Consider the following 15,553-nt stretch of genomic DNA (forward strand, 5'->3'; position numbering starts at 1 on the left):
GGAGGCCCATCCTCTAGATTGGGAAAACAGTGCATTATGTATTGCAAATCAAATGACTATTCATCTGAATGTAAACAGTATTGGCCACAGGAATGAGCTTGGGCCTAGGAATCCTGAATTCAAATGATAGTTCTATCAATGACCTCTCTGTGTTTCAGTTTCCTTATCTGTAAAATGGAGATAGTCCCCATCTTATCAGGGTATTGAGGGTTAGTTAATATTTGTAAGGCGTATGAAATTATAAATGTTAAATTGTGGTATTACTGACAATTCCTCTCAACCTTTCAATTTGACTTGATTGTACATTTTAGAAATAAGCATTTATAGCTTTTAAAAACTGTGAATCAAACAAACCTCAAAATCCAAGGCTGCATGTATAGCTTTAAAAAGGATATTACATTATATATAGTATAATAATAAAAATGAACATTCCAAGGGATTGAGTCCCATCTTTTACTGCCATTAACAGAAGACCTGACTAACAACTATTTGCGTTGTTGACCAGAGGGCCTTGCACCTTTCCCCTAACCCTGTTCCACTGCCCTTGAGGCTCTCTGTCATGGCAACTTATTTTACCACCTTTGCAGAGGGAGGATAGACAGAGCCATTGTTGGAGCTCTACCTTCATTTGTAGCTGAGCCACAAGAGTTGATGCAGAGTAATGAATGTGAGGCAGTAGCTCCCCTACAGATCAAGCATGCTACATCCTCCGCACTCCCAGCCCTGGATAGCCTAGCCAGGAAACCAACACCTAGTCTCTTCCACAGCAGCACACAGAACTCACCACAAAGACACAGGGACAACTTAGAATTAAAAAATGGATATTGTTTTGCCCCAGGGAACTCTCCCCTACGAAAGTAATTCTGTCATCCACTGTCCAGTCACTGACCAGAGGACCCTTTTTCTTCTTCAACACTGGCTCAAAATATTAGGCCAGTCCAAGAGAGGTCCTTAGTTTTTCAAACCACAACTAACATGTGAGCTGCAAATTTTCTTTCATTTCTACTCATACTTTCAACCCCTCTCTCATCACAGCACACACCACATAACTCACATGGCAACAGCAAACCTCCCCTCATTCCTTGGAGATCAAGAACAACAGCTGGGAAAAGCTCTCAGTCCAAAGTAATATGAAATGCAAAAATGCTCATATCTTACCCTTGGGGGAAGCAAACTGCACTACTAGTTAAGTTAACAGCTTGACAATTCAGCTTTTTTGTCTCCAATCTGAAGAAATTAAATGGGACACCACAAAAGTCTATTTTAAACAAAAGTGAGAATTTCAGGAAATTTCTGCCATCACTGGGATCCATGGTGACTCACATCTACGCAATCTTTTTTTTTCTTTCAAGAAACTTACTTTTAAAAAAGTAATCTTACATATATACACTGTACATCTTTAGGGCCTTAATACATTGGCAAAGACAGACAAGTTCTGCTCAGATTCACTTAAAGACACAGAATCTTGTCAATTATCTTAAATCATCAACTTTAAAAAACTGTGGTCTTGTCCACACAAACATGACATCTTGCTTGTGTTCTGGAGGATATTGAGTCAAAATTGATATATGCCATTTAGTCTCCATATTGGGGTATGCATTGATTTAACTAAACCTGTGCAAGTCTGCGTGTAGATAGGCCCTGTGTACCGCAACAGCAGAAGTATAGACTCACTCCATGGCACCCTCACTATCCTCCAGAACACAAGCCAAATGTCATGTGATGAAATATACTAAAGGAAGCAGAGAAAATTCAAAGAAATAAGGAATAGACAAAAGTACCTCAATTTCTTTCAAGTTTAGGTAGAAAGTGTGTAGGAAGACAGATGTTCTTGTGAATAAAGCCCAGCCTACACTAGGGAAACTTGCACCACTAACTACATTGATGCAGTTACACAGCAGGGCTTACACCGGTACAGCTAACTTTGGGCACCACTGTAAAGCCTTACCTATAATTAAAGTTGCACCTATCTTGCTTATATGAATATAAAATTGTTAAACTAAACCAATTGTGCGTGTTCACACTATTGCGCTTGAACCGCAGTAGAAACCACATGAGCACACAGCCCTGTTCTGAATTGATGGTAGTGCTTTGTAAGCCCCACTTTACATCGGTGCTCAAACATTACACTGGTGCAAATTTATTTAACATAGGCAGAGCCTAAGCTGGATGTAGAGTGAACAAAACTGATGCCTAATTCTTTAGAGAAGAGCCAAGTACCAGGTAAGTCTGACAAATACTCTTTTCAATATATCGTGACCTTCAGTATTCATTCATATAATTGGAAGATCATTTTAAATTATGATAGATGAGTTTCTAACTAGAATTATGATCCTATTCAGACTATATAAAGTGCATGTATTTTTATACAAGATTCATATTTAACACTTCTGTAAACTGCTTTACAAGCAGACTAATTTTGTACTTGTAAATTACAAAAGAAATAGGATTTTAAATCACTTTAATGCTAAGAACATATGAACAACCATACCGGGTCAGATCAAAAGTCCATCTAGCCCAGTATCCTGTTTTCCGGCAGTAGCCAATGCCAGGCACCCAGATGGAATAAACAGAGCAGGTAACTGAGTGATCCATCCCGTTGCCCATTCCCAATATTAGTTCTTAGCTGTAATGTCTTCATGAACTGTACAGCCTTAATTATCAAAGTTTTTATTACAATAATTTTCTTGCTTTCCTAAATTGTGATTTTAAAGAAAAACAACTAATTCTGAAGGATCTTTAACAAAGTTTTGACAGTTATAAATGAACACTGATGAGCAGGGCAAAAAACAGATATTAGTTGTTGAAAACTGCAGTTGGAACACAGACTATCAAAGAGGAGTGAAAGAGTTAAAGTTATTTGACTTCCGTTAATCATTCGTCTCAAAAAGCCTTACTTACCAATGTTAGCATTTAAATAGACCTGACTAGGCTTTGAAGCTAACACCTCTCTGGGTTGAAAGGTGATGGGAGAGGGGGAGGAGTGAGAGTTTGCACCTTTTGCTGCTGCTATTGTTAGGCAGAACTGAGAGTTTATTTTTGCAAGCCTAGATAAGTTACACATTACAGGATACCGTACATCAATTTGCACAGCAAATGTTGTGAAGATAGTAAGGTAAGAAGCTCTAGAAACTTGGGTGCTGAGTTTCCACAACCCCAGCTCAAGTCAATGGAAGCTCAGGACCTTTGGGAGGTTGGGGGGGAAATCAAACCCTTGATTTACAAAAATAAAATAAAATAAAATCTATAATAAAAAATGGCAACAACAAATCCCTGTATGGTGGCTTTACCTATGTGAGAGCTCAGAGAACATTCAGTAATTATATGATATATTAGAATATTATTTGCAAAAAAATACTGCCTCTAATAGCATTTTTACCTGAAGAAGGAAGCAGCAATGCAGCCATACAGGATTTTTTCCTTTTCATCTATATATGCAACTGGGAAACAGACTGGTCAAGAAAACCAGATGATTTTCCAGTTTTACAAGTGAAAACAAAAGGGCTATTTTAAAATTCAAACAGAAGACCTTACTTGCAGTGGATATATAGCGAGCAAGGCAGTAAGAGATGTAAGGTGAGACTCATCCCTTCTCCAGCCCTTATACAAAAGGTAAAGGGGACAGAGTGGCGTAAAGGGACTCTAAAAGCCCCAGATCTAGGCAAAGGAGAAATTCCCCAGGGCAGGAACTGAAGATGACAGTTACATGATATTTTCCAAGAACCCCTTAACAAACAGTGGCTTAAGGGATGCAACAAGGTGGGAGGAGAATTTTAGGTGCACAGTTCTACTAAGATTCTGGGTCGCAACTTAGCCCAGGTTTACACTAGGAGTGCTTCTCTGGTGTAGTTATACTATTATATTATAGCAGCAAAGCACTCCTAGGATGGATTCAACTTTTGCCGGTACAACTTATGCTGGCTTCTGCAAGCGAAATAAACTATACCACCAATATTACAATTTTGCCAGTATAACTGTGCCTAGGGTAACCAGATGTCCCGATTTTATAGGGACAGTCCCAATTTTGGGGTCTTTTTCTCACATAGGCACCTATTACCCCACCTCCTATCCCAATTTTTGACACTTGGTATCCAGTCAGCCTAACTGTGTCTACACTAAGGGGTTCTGTCAGCACAGCTATGTTACTCGACGATCACAATTCTTCCCACCTCTGCTAGATCACAGTGTTGCCAACTCTCATGATAATCACTAAAAAAATGACAATGAGGAGTTCTTGTGGCACCTTAGAGACTAACAAGTTTATTTGTGTGTAAGCTTTCATAGGCTAAAACCCACTTCATCAGGGGCATGGAGTGAAAAATACAGTAAGCAGAACAAATATTATAGCACATGAAAAGATGGGAGTTGCCTTACTAAGGAGCCGGGGGGGGTCATAGTGCTAACAAGCCAATTCAATTAAGGTGGAAGAGGCCTATTTTCAATAGTTGACAAGGAGTGAATAATCACTGTTTTCCTCAAAAGCCCAGCTCCTGGAGTCAAGTGGATATATGATGATTTCAGCCTTTATTCTTAAAGAAAAAGCAAGTTTCTAGCCCTCCTGGCGGTGGAGAAAGTTTCAAAATGTGACCCCACTGCACCCTAAAGGCTCAAAAAGCAGGAGAGAAATAGGAAGACCAAATCATTATTTTTACATAATCTCATTATTTTTGGTGAGCCTGACTCACGATTTTTCAACATTTGGGATTGGCAATACTGTATGGTGGCAGAAGTTTGTAGAGTAGACCTGGCCTTAGACAGTCCTGGGCTATATAGCTGTGCTGGCCAAACCCCCAACATAGACGCAGCTATGATGACAGAAGAGGGCTTCTGTAAGCATAGCTAATATCGTTCAGGAAGATGGTACTATTACTATGCTGACAGAAGTCCTCCTGTCAGCAGATGTTGTGTCTACACTAGGGGGCTATGCAAGAGTAGTGATTATGGGCAAAGCCTAGGTTCCACTGGGACCATTCTGGCCCCCAGCAGTCTAGAATTGTTAGGGTTCTGAACCCCCTCCCCGTCTCCCAACATGCTCTTGGGCTGCAAGTTCTGGTGTAGCACAGAATCTCATCCATAGACAGTAAATGTGTAAGTTTGTGCACATACAAGAGCAGAGATGTAGCAGGGAGTGCTCCTCATGCTCTGGTCTCCAACACCATGTATACAATCCAAATGGTTCAATCTTAAAAATCATGAGTCATGCTCCAAATAACAATAATAATAATTTAAAAAAATAAAATTTGATTTTTTTTACAATGTTTTTTTGAGCATGTTTACAAGCTTTTCTCCGCTGTGAGCTTACTTGCTTTTAAATAAAAGCCAAGATTCTCCTGTAATTGCCTGACACCATGAGCTAGAGGTTTAAGAAAAACACCAAATATTGAAAGACTCGTGATAAAAATCAGAGGAGTTGGCAACACCAGTATAATCAGACTCCTTAACTTTATCATGGAACAGCACATAAATCCTTTTAAATTCCATTTGAAATGCACTGTTTTGCAGCTTTAAAATACTATTCAGACCAATCGGTTTATGCCATTAAATGTAAAGCTGTCTTAACTTTTAGAACCAGAAATCAGAATTCTTTAACTACATGCAAACACAAAACTCATTAGCAGTGACTGCTTCAGAACACCAGTGTCTAAGTGGGTAAATGATTCACTTTTATTTTCTACATATAGCAACTGGACCCTGCAGTAACCAAGTGCTCCCTACTTTGCTGCAGCATTTGACTGTAAAATCTACTGCCGAGTCATCAGGATCAGATGAGAGACGAAAGTGGAGCGGAAGGTCACAAAGTTGGAGGAAAAATACAGATATTTCCCTTTCACCCATGCTTTTGATCACAGAAATCACATTTCAATCACTGTTGCACAAAAATAAATATAAATCCGGACAATCCACTATTCAAACATTTTACCTTTTCTGTGCCTCGCTTCTTCTCTCTAGGTTGGTTAAGTTTAGCTTGTCTGTCCACCAAAATTTTCTGCCAGTACCGCTGTTCATGATCACCTTGACATACACATGAAGTGATAGTGCATTAACAAGGTTATCCAGTATAAAGAATGCAGCATTTTATCTGTCATGGCCAGGTCTACTTATTTTAATATGTATAACCACGTGAACAATATTTGTGAATGAAACTTAGCACTTCAGTTCTCAGCAAGGAAGGAACTTCTGTGTAAGAACAGGTTAATCCCTTTTCATTATGAGAGGGGGAAAACCTCATTTTAAAATAGAAGCTCATTTCAATAAAGGTAGTTTTAAATATAACATTAGGCATACATATAAACCTTCAATCACCGACTTTGTGTTAATCTGAAAGAATATTTTTTATGTGGGGGAGGAAGGCGCAGAGGAAAAAAGCAGAGAGGAAATTTGCTCCCCCAAAATCATCTTTGTTTTGAGGTCAAGTCTGGGAAATTTTTTGATGGTTAAAAGTTACTTATTTTCATTTCAATAAGCTGATTTAAAAAAAAAAAATCCTAAACAATGACTTGGCGAGCGCTACAAACCCAGAAAGGGATCTAAGGCAAAGTATACTATGTCTTTATACCAGTATAACTGCATACAAACTAAGACAGTTTTATCACTTTAGCTATTTCTGTTTAGTCAGCTAGTCTAGTCATAAATTTCCATAAAATTCATTATTCCAAATGTTCTAGAGACACACACTTGCCTTTCACCTTATATTGTAATTATGAGCCTGAAGAGTGGAATAGGAATACGGTTCACTGCAGTGACAACTGTCCATTGTCACTGAAACCAAAAAAAAGTGATCTGCCAGTTGAAGTCAAAAGACCACTCTTGTAAGAATAAAGTTACGTGGCCTGGTTAAGGCAACCAATTTAAAATACCAACACAGTTTGACAAAGAAAAAGTGACATTATATGTTTGAGGTTTTGATGCTTTATTTTTTGTAGAAAAGGGAGAATAGCGACAAGAAAATGATATAAAACCAAAATATTGATTCTATAATTTATACATGATGCAGAAAAGTATCTTAACTGAATATCAGCAATAAAGTTAAAATGCAGCAACAGTCCTGCTCTTAGCTCCTAGGAGCTGTGTCTCATGCATACATTTTAAAAAACATCTTACCAGTTAGCACCTCAAGTTTCCAGTTGTTTTTAATCTGAATTTCTTTATGTGCTTTCATTACAACCTGTGCATCTTCAGGAGTTTTAAACCGAACATGACACTCTGTGTCTCCTTCCAGCACGTCAACATAAGCAACATCAGCTATCATAGCCAGAGCATCCTGTGGCACAAAGGAGAACTCAGACAAGTTAGCCAGAACAAAAATAAACTGCAGTATTTTCAAATACTGTACTTTGAAAATCCAAGGTGCATACAAAGGAGCAATGGCTTGGGAAATATTCTCTAAAGTCAGTTACAAGGAAGTGAAAGTGGAACTTTATTACATTAATAAACGAATCTTATGTCAAATAATTTCTGGCTAATATTTATTACATTTTCAGAAGAAAATATCTGAATAGTCAATATTTACTAGATTGAGAACTATATAATTTACCTCAGAGTTGCATGTGTCCCAAGAACCCAAGCCCAGGCTGTATCTATTATGAACGCACTCAAAAGCTAACCCTTGTTGATGTTCTTTACAGTCATTAGGAGGGATGACAGCAGAAGAATAATTATGTAATGCAATAGTATTTTCATTTCACATGTTAGTCCAACAAAAATAAATTATTTCCATGCCTAAATATTTTATTTAAGGTTATGACTGTGGAGAATGAAAAGAAAAACCTCAAGAACAGTGAAGAAGTTAGGAAATCAGTACATGGTACAGGACAGTGGATACTGGAGTTCCTTTTCTCCTATACCAAATGATCTCTGCCTGAAAACTGACACCAGCAGCTGAAGAAGGAAGAGTCACACACACTCTTTCAATCAAATACTTTACCTGTGAAACATGCTGTGAGGGAAATTAACTGGGATCACGCATTCCTAGTCAATTTCATTCACAGCAGGTACTGCAAGTAAAAACTGTTTCTATGCAAGAATTAGGCACTACTTTTAACCCTCCAGCTGCAAGGCTAAATCTGAACCCCCCCCGAGCACCTAGGCTGACAAGACCATGTGTGGTCCAAACAAAACCTTTTCACCCCTAAGTTTGGTATTCCCACATAACATTTCCACAGAAAATTATGCAGACTACCAAAATTAATTTTACAGGAATATTTACTTATTGATTGATTTCTGAAAAGTGCCTCCACTCAGTAGCATGAAACAACATGTTGGTAATCAGAATTGAAATGTTTAAGCAATAATGTTACCTTTTGCTGGCTTATTGCATATATTTTAAATGTATTTTGCATATACCTGTCAAGAATGTACTATGTAACCTAGACCAGCAACAGAATATTTCCATAATTTCCTAAAGTAAGCCAAAACATCATAATATTTTTGTGTAACATTCTGTAAAATGTTATGTCTGCCCTGTTTATCCTCTGGTCATGGTTGTGACTCCATAGTTAAGATGAGGAGTGATTTTCTATTATAATTCATATGTTCACAGTCCTTTCTTTTCCCCTGAGAATTTTCATGCTTAGTCATAGGTCAGATCATTTATTTTCTAAAGACTGATGCTTGTAATTTGATTTACATATCTGAAAATACCAGAGTCTAACACAGTTTGATTTTATCTACACAAACAAGATCAAAACTTTTGTTATCCTCTTGACTATATTACATCATGTTGTAACACAAACCCCTGACACAATAAAACTTGTAAGCACAGACAAACGCTGACTAGCGCTTAGATATTACGAGTGATGAGTGAGGGAGAGGGAGGAGGTCAGACATTCTCTCATTAATGTCTCTTGACTCTTAGCTAGCTGCTTATAAATACCTAAATAGATAAGACTGATTCAGTTGCAAGCATATCACCAATTTGTTTTCAGTAAGAGAGATATGGCCCTGATCTTGCAAAAATTTACGTACATGCTGAAGTTTACACACTTATGATTAGCCACCCTGACTTCAATTGTATTATTCACAGGATTGTAAACTTAAGTAACTGCATAAGTCTTTACAAGACTAGGTCTGAAATAGTTCTCTCATTGCCTTAAATGATTTCCAGAGTATTCATTCCAATATTGCCAATACAACATAATGTTTACTGTTTGAAAAGCATTCAAGTATTAAACCTTCTGATTTAAGTGTCATAAAAACTGATTTAGTCCATATACTAAGATTCAGGGTCCCATCTATGCAAAAGAACCAGCATACATTAATACTTCACATATTACTGTGTCGGGGGCTTCTGAAATGGATGTTTCGTATTTAAATTAGGGGCAAGTGATGAAAATGAGCATAGAAAATCAGTTTCTGTGTTTCCTCAAACAGGCACAAATTCATGTCTTTATTTAGTTTTTCTTATCTAAACCAAAAATACATAAGAACCTGCAAGTTGCAAATAATAAAAAAAAAGTTGGCCTTCTATAACCTCACAGCGCTGCAAATTTATATTAAGTTTCGTGTAAACTAAGGCCAAAAAATCAATTCGACAAGCACAAAAATGAGTAACAGTTATATGTTATTTCATTTATCAAATCACATATAACCATATGTAACATAAATGGTATTTTGGGAATAATTCTGAGTCACTTAGGGAAATATTTTATGACTCTCATTCAGGGAGCACTTTATTGGCCTCAAGTTCCTATTAGATGAACAAACCTTATTAAGTAAAATATTATGCAGATAGAGATTAGTCTATATTAAGCAACTATCATCCATTTTGCTTTTACATGAAGTAACAGTTTACTAGTAACTTAAATAGTTATTTTGTTTTCTTAACAATACAGAATTCAACTGATGTTTGCAAGGGTGGAGCAGTCAGGGCTGGTGATAGAGGGAGAAAACGACTCACCCCCAGTAAAAAGTAAATCTGTTTTATAAAAACCTGATTTTTATGGCAAACTTGACTTCTCTGGAAGAGCTCTTTTCTCTGCTCAAAGCTTTTATTACTGTTGGTTTTGAAATAGGTTCTCTCAACCTGGTTCTGCTTTAATGAAATCTTCCATTAATGGGTACTATTCAGAAATATGTATACAGCTAGTTGCCGGATAGAAATTCAATATGACTAGTTTAAATGGTAGTGAATCATTTTCAGGATGGTATAAGGGAAAAGGATAATAGCTGCCCTGAGGTTACAAAGGCATTACCTTGATGTGTTTCCTGCCTGGTAGGGGTTCGGTGCTAATGATCTTCACAATTACGCCACTCACAAACTGTGGTCCCATTGTGTTAGCTTTCTCAGGGGGGCCAGAATCTTCATTGGTGGCTGTTAATTTGAAGAGGAAAAGAGCATAATGAAGCTTCACGCACATTACCTTGACAAACACAAGATAATCACAAAAATCACACAAACAATGCAATAAATCTTGTGGTGGCGTTCATACAGTGAATGAAACAACAGATACCAAACACTGCTGCAATGAATAAATACTTTATTGTTAGTTGGGAACAATTTATATATATGGCTACTGATGGCAGAAACTAGTATTTCAAAAGATAAAACCAAAGTGACAATACCAGGAGATGGCATAATGAATGAATCAGTTAGAAATCCCTCCTAAACAAAAGGCCTTATACAAGTCCTTTTGCAGTTTTAAACACAATGTATGGTAAGAACACTTAAATTAACACCCTCTTAGTTGTAAAGATCTTTGCACCCCAAATTCTGGAATGATCTTGAAGAGTGCTGAAAAAGGTTTAGCGCTCCTAAGCTACAAGTTTGTGGACAGAAGTTCAGGGGATCCGGTGCAACCCAGTAACAGAGTAAGGCAAGAACTGAGTTGAAACATAGTTCTGACTAACACAGATGCACTGCTTGTGTAGACAGGCCCGGAATGGAAACTACCACAATACTTGGTAGTTGGTTTACTATGAAATATTATCATTACATTAAACTAAACATCTCAAAACCAAAGCAGCAGAGAATCCTGTGGCACCTTATAGACTAACAGACATTTTGGAGCATGAGCTTTCGTGGGTGAATACCTACTTCGTCAGATGCATGTCAGATATAAGCTGCCACAGGATTCTCTACTGCTTTTACAGATCCAGACTAACACTGCTACCCCTCTGATACTCAAAACCAAAGATCATTTTGTAATCTTGTATTATTTTCTAAGGAATTTGATTATTCATTAATTCAGATAATTCAATAAACCATAACTGGTATAAATATAATTTATTTTATATAACATGGCTCCTTCAATATGAAGTATTGTAAAAGCTTTATTTCACTCTGCCTTTTCCATTCAAAGAAGTTAGTACACTCTGGAACTATCTTGATATAGATCTATTTTCCGGTTCTATTTGAATATCAAACTCTAACGAACACCAACTGCATTAAAAAAAAATCATAAAATACACAACTTAAAGATCACCAGAACAACCTTCACATTTAACATTTTTTGTTTGAGGACGCTTTTGTATACCACCATCTGTTTCCATCTTCTCCAGACACTCAGATTTGATTTGGGACATTGTTTTCTTTAAGGAAGCCATGCTGGCTTTTTGAAGGGCCAAATATTCCTGCTTCAGATCCATCCATTCACTCCTACAGAAGACAAAGATTTAGGAATAAAAATGTCAATACTTGTGCAAAGATAATTAGACTTAAAAAAGCCATTACCAACATAAAGACAAAATTATGATGCTATTATTTGTATTACTGCAGAATCTGGGAGCTGTAATCATGGACCAGAACCCCATTGTGCTAGGTGCTGTACAAACAGAACAAAAAGACAGTCCCTGCCCGCCCAAATGTAATCAAAGTATAAGACAAGAGACAACAGATAGATACAGATGAGGTAGAACAAGAGAACAAGACAATATTGGTCAGCATGATAGGCAGTGATCTCAGTACACCAAGAGCCTGTTATCAAATTTTTGTAGGCATCATGAGAAAGACAAGTATTGAAGAGGGTTTTGATGGAGGATAATGAGGTAGCTTTGAAGATGTTTATGGGGAGTTCCTCCCAAGTGCAAAGCACAGTATGGAAAAAGCACAAGAGTGCTTGTTTGAAAAATTAACAAGTGGGCAATGGGAGGGTAGCATCATGGACTGATTAGAGGTGACAGTCAACATCTTGATAGCAAATGAGAGTGGGGATAGGGTGACATGGTCAAAATGACTTGCAAATAAAATACACAAACCATAGCTGACATCAGGGGGCAGATGCTCAGTTGGCGTAAATTGGAGCTATGGCAATATACGCCAGCTGAGGCTCTCCCCTGTTGTGCTTAATGGCCTCCCCATCTTTTTATATAGCTGTCTAGGGTCTGATGGTTATCTGACTAAATTACCACTTCATTTTATCTACTAAATGGCCTAAATAAATACTAACAGGAGAACAAAACTACTCAAGTGTATTACATCTTCTTCAGAAAGCATTGGTAAATCAGACATTATTATTTGGAACTGGAATTACAAGAGCGTGGACACTAATTCAGGACTGATTAGTTTTACTACATTAAAAATTAGTCATTTTTCTCTAGAAAATTCACTGATTAAAACCCAACAACTGGTTAAATTCACAAAAAAAACCTATAGAGATAAGAACATTCTTTACTATTCAAATGCATTAGAGTTTTAAAAAAATCCACACTGCATGGAAGCAATTTATATATTTACATACATTTAACATGGAGATGTTTCTGCAAACAGCTAGAGCTTTGCTCCATAGAAACACAATGCCTATAGCGCCACTGTGAGAACGACTCATTGTTACCCTAATCTGTGCTATCAAACAAGCTGATAGGGGATTTTTAAAGAGGAGGATATCTTGTGGTAATGGTTTTAGCTGTTAACATTGACAACTGTATACTTCAAAAAAGCATCTAGCTCACCCAGGATCATAGGTTCTCACAGAGCAAAGACATTAAAATAACAAAAGAGCCTTGTAATGATTCTTTGAGATAAAAAGGCAACAACCACTCTGTAGCAAGATATGGTATAAATAAGAACCTGAGGAGGCACTCCCTGTTAACTAGACTGGAAAGGAAGAGCACACAATGGGGAATGAGCCAGGCAAGTAATTAAATGTTTATAATGTTCTTCTGAAGCATTTCTACTATGCAATAATGAATAGAAATGTAATATTCTTGTGTTGTATTTCATGCAGCAGGTGTACTGAACTGGTGGAAAAGGATAGCAGACACTGCAAAGTACTGGTTTACGTGGACCCCTTCTACTTTAACATGGAGGTGCTTTCTGTGACTATAAAAAGTAAGTGCTTCCATGTTTTAGTAGAGGTGAATCCTGATCTCAGTCCTGGAATATCCATATGGAAAAACAGGAACCTTGCCTCCTCTGCTCTTGTGTAAGAGGATCTGTTGACCCATAAAAGGAAATAAAACACAAGAAGAGGAAAAATAAAAATCATGTTTACCTATTGTGTAAAATCTCTATTCTAGAATAGTTGGTGTTCAGACAACACCAGCATATGGGTCAGGTAACTAAATTATATTTATATTTTAAAAAATTAGTAGTGCTTCCATGTTTCAGTGATGGTGGATCCTAGTGTCTTGAATTTATCACACTTCTAGAAAATAAGACTGATCACCGCTCAGAAAGCAAACTAAAATGTGCAAAAAGTAACAAATGCTAGCAAGTCCGTCCTTTAAAATATCAACCCCTATTGTTATACTTCAAACTTCAGATTTTTCACAACAAAAATGATGCCTAAAGATTACATTTTATATTATATATATTACTCGACTATTAGAAATTACTCTGAATATCCATGCTATATACATATTTTAACAAATTCTTATATGTAGTTATATTTTGCAGACGTTTGCACTCTCAGCTTAAAGGACCCCCACTACTTTAATGTGGAAGTACATGCTTTACTCCTGATAAAGTAAGTGCTTCCATGTTTTGGTGATGGTGAAACCTGATTTTTCAACTGCAGAACATCTACACTGAAAAAATTCCCATTTCCACAGAAAACAGTTTATGGAAACCTAAGAGGACTACTAATTACAATTCTGTAGCAAATACCCTACCATAGTAATTTAAAACATACACTCTAAAGGAGAAATCCTGCCCATATGAGGTAAGTAGCATTTAGACAGAATCCATGGCTTAGACTGGCATCATGACATAAATATGAAATTCTCTGGGGACAGGAGGCAGTCAATACTGTTTTTCTCCAGCACTAATGCATCCCTATATACAGGGTTAGTTTCTCTCTCTTCATAACAGCTATGCACTCAAGGATTTACTCCCCACCTTGTGCAAAAATAGTCTTTGTTGTAAAGGACCCCCTCTACTTTAACATGTAAGTACTTGCTGGATGCTTGAAAAAGTAAGTGCTTCCATGTTTTAGTTGTGGTGAATCCTAATTGCTCATTTACAGATCAATTACACAGCAGAAAATGCTATTTTAAATATACTGATTAAAAGTACACTGTGATTATCTGGAGGGTCCGAAATTGGAATGCTGTTTGTGTTTGATAGTTTGTTGTTTGTATTTGATAGTACTGTATTTTTTGGCTTTTACATTGATTTTTGTGTTTTCCAGGTAGCATACAACACACAGAGCAACAGAGATAGCTGTTTTTTAAATCCAATAGACGTTGGTATTAAGAGAAGGAATGTAAATAAAATAAATAAGGAAGTTTATTTTAATTTGAATCTGTTTTGTTATCTAAAGTTTGCTGTAAATATCTCTTGTAAATATTTAAACTTTGTTGTTATATATCTTAACTGCAGGCCACTACTGTTGCTAATATGCAACTCTGTTGTGTAAAAGCTGGAATTGCACTTTAGCAATGGTGATGGACTGTAAGACATACAAATAGATATTACAGGAAAAAGGCAATGTAATACTGGACATATTAGATGCTCTCAGATAAATATGTAATTTCAGTTTGGCAATATTTAATAAAATATGCAACACTTTAGAAACCTGTGATTTTATTGGACAGTTATATTTTTATATTTTATTTGAGAATGTCACAGAGTTCTAACAGTGGCATGTTGGTGTAAAGAAGCATGCACATTCACATATACATACCATTATATAGTTTAACAGTTTAAACAGATGTAAAAGAGAAGAATCTTCTGTTTTTGGGGATTAATTTGGTCTGTTCACTAGTAGAATATACTAATCAACAATCAACAATCATGAACAATTCAAATTTTGATCTTGGAAGGATCTAAGAAAGTACAACATAGTTATCCACAACTCTATATAGCAGATTTGGTGCCATGACTGACACCACAGTCTGCATGGATAGTAAAATCATAACTGAAGCTAAGTTTTTATTAATTGGGAAAAAGGTGCAAAAAACATTTAACTTGTTGAGAGAATAAACTAAAAATCTGACGTTCGATCCTGAACAGGAAAGCATTCAAACACAATGCTTTCAACCTATCTCAGGCACTTCAATTCCTTTAATAGGAAGGAAAAAAACATGGTCCATATTCCAATCTTACATTGTTGTAAATTCAAACACCACCAATGAAGGGTGTAATAACGCTGGTGTAATTTAGTCCTGAGTTTACATG

General features: G+C 36.7%; 1 protein-coding gene across 3 annotated transcripts in view; it reads right to left on the bottom strand.

The window, feature by feature from the left end:
- Positions 1-15,553, bottom strand: part of LARP7 (La ribonucleoprotein 7, transcriptional regulator) — a 34,395-nt gene that overhangs the window by 937 nt on the left and 17,905 nt on the right. For all 3 annotated transcript variants that reach the window (XM_032769740.2, XM_032769739.2, XM_032769741.2), the window contains exons 9-12: positions 11,430-11,593; positions 10,191-10,309; positions 7,102-7,261; positions 5,921-6,012 (exon numbers count right to left, since the gene is read on the bottom strand). In XM_032769740.2, coding sequence (XP_032625631.1) covers positions 5,921-6,012; positions 7,102-7,261; positions 10,191-10,309; positions 11,430-11,593 — 535 coding nt within the window. The remainder of the gene's footprint in view (positions 1-5,920; positions 6,013-7,101; positions 7,262-10,190; positions 10,310-11,429; positions 11,594-15,553) is intronic.

The sequence above is a fragment of the Chelonoidis abingdonii genome, chromosome 5 (genome assembly GCF_003597395.2).
Source record: "Chelonoidis abingdonii isolate Lonesome George chromosome 5, CheloAbing_2.0, whole genome shotgun sequence".
Taxonomy (NCBI): Eukaryota; Metazoa; Chordata; order Testudines; family Testudinidae; genus Chelonoidis; species Chelonoidis abingdonii.